Source organism: Topomyia yanbarensis, chromosome 1 (assembly GCF_030247195.1).
Source record: "Topomyia yanbarensis strain Yona2022 chromosome 1, ASM3024719v1, whole genome shotgun sequence".
Lineage (NCBI taxonomy): Eukaryota > Metazoa > Arthropoda > Insecta > Diptera > Culicidae > Topomyia > Topomyia yanbarensis.
Window position 1 is genome coordinate 185,580,959 of NC_080670.1, and position 4,979 is coordinate 185,585,937.

Consider the following 4,979-nt stretch of genomic DNA (forward strand, 5'->3'; position numbering starts at 1 on the left):
AACAATAATGAATTGTTGAGTTCAAAAATGGAATTTTTTGATTCAACTACTCGAAATTTCTCTGCGTGTTGGAAAGGGGCCAACAAAGTAGCGCCGTTGGCTAGAAACCCGCCGTGAGACCACAAATCGGGTTGCGAGAGAAACTCCACCGCCGGGAACTGGAATCGCGGCACCGACCTCGACTCCCTGCCGATTGGCTCGTGAGTAGGCTAGATCCACCGCCGGGGATTAGCGCGAGTAGATCGCGTCAAATAGCTAGCATTGGGTTGTTGGGATGTCAGCGAACCGGAAGCTACACTCACCCGGAATTGCTGGACAGACCTCAGCACCTACTGGCTGGCCCGTGGAGTAGGCTAGGTCTACCGTCGGGGATGAGATTGAATAGATCGGGACGAAGCGGGGAGCTAAATGGTTCACGAAAATGAACATCGGTATCGGAAGAAATTTACCGCCAGGGAATTCACAGTAGGATAGATTCACTGCCGTGGGCTATCCGACAATATCGTGACAAAAATGGGAGTTAATTGGCTAAAGAAACAGACATCGATATCGAGAGAAATTCCGCTGCCAGGGAACTCATAGTCGGAGTAGGTTAGTTCACCGCCGGATAATATCCGAGTAGATCTCGATAAAGCTGGGAGTTAAATAGCTCATGGAAGCGGGTAACGATGTCGGGAGAAATTCCTCCGTTGGGGAACTCTCAGTCAAAGTAAGGTGAGCACAGCGCCGTGACTATTCGAGTAGATTGTTATAAAGCTATGAGCTGAATGGCTGGGACGAGAGCTAAATGGCGACGTAATAGATAGAGACAAGATGCAAGAGAAGAGTCGAGAGTTAAATCAAAGCTCAAAGGTCGAACCATTTCATAGATCAAGTGACAATAAAACAAAACAAAAAACTTGCAGTTCACCCATTTGCAATCAGTAGAACAAGTAAAAAACTAATCAACCATTACAATCACTGTAAGATTAATTTATGCTCTTATCCCCTTCTCCCGCAGAAAATCAATGCGCCGTATCAAGCAAATGCGCGACACCATCCTCAAGCGTCGCACCCGCATCGACGAGGTAGTGGTGAAAGGTCCCTCCCGCGAACTCTCCCGCCTACTGCAATCAACCGGCGGTTCCACCAACAGTACAAACTCGTCCGCGGACTACAACCAACATCCGGACGAAGAACGCGATGAGGCGGCAGCCACCCGTGCCTGGATGGAAAATCTGGAACATTTCGACCAGGGACCAATGTGTTCGTACTGTGGAAAAACGTTCGAGCGAAAGGCCGTACTTAGCACGCACATGCAAACATGTGCGCAGAAAATCCGCCAAACCGAGAACGGTGCTTCATCGGTTCCGCCCTCCTCTTCGGCGTCATCGGCATCCGGTAGGCGCAGTAAGGTGAAGCATGCATCACCAGCGCTAGCAGTAACGGTCAAACAGGAACCGGTGGATCCGCCCAGTAGTGATGATTCGAATTCGATTGATGTACCACTGTCGGCGCTACAGGCACGAATCAGTCAGCAAGTGAAAAAGGACGATAGTAGTCAAATTGAAAGTGTACTTACCATTAAGCCAGAAGAACTTGTTCTGTCGGGTAGCAACGAGGAAGGTAGCAGGCGAAAGAGAAAGAAACCTACGATAATGCTGCGAAATGCTAGCGATGACATTAGCTGGGAAGTTGACGAACAGGAGCCGAAATCCGTTGAAGATAGTACCAATGCAACCGTGCAAATCAAACAAGAACCGGTGGAAGTTGTTGAGATGAAAGCTCCGAAAGCAAAACGTGGACCAAGAAATCGAAAGAAGCAGGCACCGGAAGAGGAGATGAGTGATAAGGACATGAAAGAACGACTTGAGGCAGATGGTAACATAGTTTGTAGGTGTAGCAAGCGATATGATGATCCTGAAAAGTACAAAAGGCACTTGCGAGTGTTTCACAGCCGGCAGCGACGCTTTTGGTGTGCGGTGTGTGACTTCAAGGGTTACCGGAAGATAGATACCGTTAACCACTTGCTTCAGGTATGTGATTGATTGTTTATTCTGATGAATTAAAATTGATTTGTTTTCGTCTTTCTGCAGGAGCATAGTTATAAGGGAGATCCGGAGGATATTTGTTCTCTGATAAACTTCCAACCGGTTGAAAAATTTGAAAAATTATCAATTGAAGAACCTAAACAATCAATTGAATCTGTCATTGAAGCTGTGAGTCGAAGTTGTGATACGAATGCTACGGACATATCCTTCGCTGAGTTTAGTGCTGATAAAACTGGTATTTTGAATTCTAAAAGTATTTCCCATAAAGTGCCAACACTTGAGGGTGGCTCCCCGAATAAGCGGAGTCGTAGCAAAACCACTCAAGACACTGTCTGTTCTTCGGACGACTCAAAGAGTAAAACTAAATGCAATGCAACCGAAGACGATAGTTCTAGTCCTACCTCGAAGCGGCCTATACGAAACCGCGTTAAACCCGTTGACAAAGATTTCGTTTATGATCTGACACATTTTATGTACAAAGATGAAGAGATATATGACTACCCCTTGCCGGAACCCGTCTTGGATAAGCCTTTGAACAAGCCAAACAAATTCGAGCCTAGCCTACCACCGGCTGTCAGTCCACCGGAGAAACGAGAAACCAAACGGGAAGCTCTCCGATCACATGCTCCAAAGCCAAAACCTGTCCCATCTGAATTAACTCGAGGGGCCGCTTATCAGATGGCTAAACGACAGGTCGATCTGGGCTTAGCAATGTTTTTCCGCCCACCTGACATTCCCCAGGAACGTGCCTTCATTCCGAAGAAAATGTCCCCGCTAAAACAACAACGCTCGCTGACATCCCTTCACGATTGGCCGGTGGTGAAGAAGGATCGTAAAATCGGATCCATCACCAAGCAGCCGTCGGATACTCGAATCAAACGCCAGTATACAAAACGTGCCTCAACCGTGCTGACCGGTACTACCAGCCTACCGGAATTGATCCGCGAAAAACGAAAAGCCATTCCTCGACGCAACAGTGTCGTTCCGTTGCCGCAAAAACTGTCCGCTTCGATTGAAATCCTTAACAAACTGAATGCTTCTCGGAGTGCCGCCGGGTTGGATGTAGTACGGATGTCCGATATCCCGGTTATGGCTAAATGTCCAACGCAAGCCGAATTCCGACGGTACATTGAGGCTAACCTTAAAGATCACCGTGCGAAAATGTCTCAGGTTAATTTGAACGGGACGACTGCGGCTGATTTGAGCGAACAGTCTGTGCCGCGGAAGCGAATCACGCTGATGCAACGGTTAGCAGAAAACAGAAGTAAACGGATGCAGGTAAACATTGGGAATTAGAAGATTTAAAACCATTTATTAAAACATACTATTTGCAACAGGAAAACGGCATTCCAGTGGTTACGGAGCAGCAAACACAGTCAATAGAATCGTCGCCAAGCGGAGCTTCCAAATCTATTAATGTGACTGAGCTGCTGCAAGCCAAATTGAAACGGTTTTCATCGATGTAAAAGGAAGGGGATCAGGATTGATTTCTCTCAACACAATTTACACGTCATTAGTTACTCTCGTATTTTAGGTGTTTAATTACTATTTTGATTTCAACGTTTACTGAAGATACTAAAACTGTATAGTTTAACGAAAAGGCATGCTCGTCTACACACTTGCATGGTCTAGCATTTCAATCGTTTTAGATTCTAAACACGTTTCTGTTCGATCGTACAAATACACGGTCAAATTGTTGTGCGTTTATATTATTAGCTCGGAAACTAATAGGTTTAAGAAGTTCAATAATACATATTTGTCATTCGATGATAGGATTAGATTTTAATTTGTGATGCTTTGGAAATTGGTTCGTTACTAAATGGAAACCAAAGTCTTGTTGAAAATCATGTATTAAAGAAGTGGAATCTAGTTTCAATCATGTGTGCGTATTGTTATGTAGAATGAATTCGATCGTAAAGAGAACGTGTATAAATAAAAGACATTTCTCAATCCAATTTTTCTAATTGCGTTTTTTATCGCCTACGACAACATTCTCGTCATTCGTATCGGTGGGTGAATTTTTCAATAGTTCAGAAGCTTCCTCCTCAAAGTCAGAGTCCTTTGCCTTGCTTTTGTTGTTTGTGGGCACATTCCTTCTGTCCTTTGTCAATACATTCCGAGAAGTTTTATTTTCCAACTGCTCGTACAATTTGCCCTGGGTTTGCTCTAAATATCCTGGTAGCCAGAACACCGCTTGTACTAGACTTAAAAAATAATATTTTTATTTCTTACAATAGCACCATGAACTAGCTAACTTACCGAAAAAGTACCCATCCTGAAATTACCAAACATAACACAGTTCCCGAAGTTTGTACCATCGCTGTGTAATCGGGAACCACTTGTTGATGTCTCATAGTTGCTGTTTTCCGTCACTGACAAATTGCTTACAAGAAGAGATTTACAAATTTCCTCGAATTTTAAAGTGTTATGGACCTACCTGACGATATCAAGGGAAATTGGTCCACGTCAATACTCTGTTTAGCATTTTCTACCGACAGTGATTGCGTGATGGCCAGCACAAGGGCAACCATGTGTTATGGTTTTTTCAGTTTCCATGGTAACACTCGATAGATAGCTGGGTGTAAAGGTCAGTCAAACAGAAAATTCAGTCACTGACGTAGCGTCCGGTCCTGTTTGAAAAGTTTCAAAGTTGCCGTGACGACACCGTCTCGTTCACTACAGAAAGCAATCCATGATTTCGGAGATTTTTCAAACTGCGCATTGGCGCTCCGTCGGTGTCAGAACGTTCTGTTTGACCCTTGCAACTCCACCGTTGTTAAGCGTTCTTTGAAAGGTGATCCTTAAATTATTAATTCGATCAACTTGCATTCCTGTTGATTAACGAAATTAATTTAGAATAACGTACCCGAAAGAGTAGTCAAAATTGAATACAAACTGCTTTCTTTAATTTTTTCCTGCAAACATAAATTCTTTAAATTCAAACTCCGA

The 4,979-nt window shown here is 44.2% G+C and overlaps 1 protein-coding gene across 8 annotated transcripts in view; it reads left to right on the forward strand.

The window, feature by feature from the left end:
• Window positions 1–3,985, forward strand: part of LOC131684188 (uncharacterized) — a 62,114-nt gene extending 58,129 nt beyond the window's left edge. For all 8 annotated transcript variants that reach the window (XM_058966857.1, XM_058966883.1, XM_058966847.1 and 5 more), the window contains exons 5-7: window positions 1,001–2,015; window positions 2,076–3,308; window positions 3,368–3,985. In XM_058966857.1, the coding sequence (XP_058822840.1) occupies window positions 1,001–2,015; window positions 2,076–3,308; window positions 3,368–3,496 (2,377 nt within the window). In that variant the 3' untranslated portion in view covers window positions 3,497–3,985. The remainder of the gene's footprint in view (window positions 1–1,000; window positions 2,016–2,075; window positions 3,309–3,367) is intronic.
• Window positions 3,986–4,979: the final 994 nt, after the last annotated feature.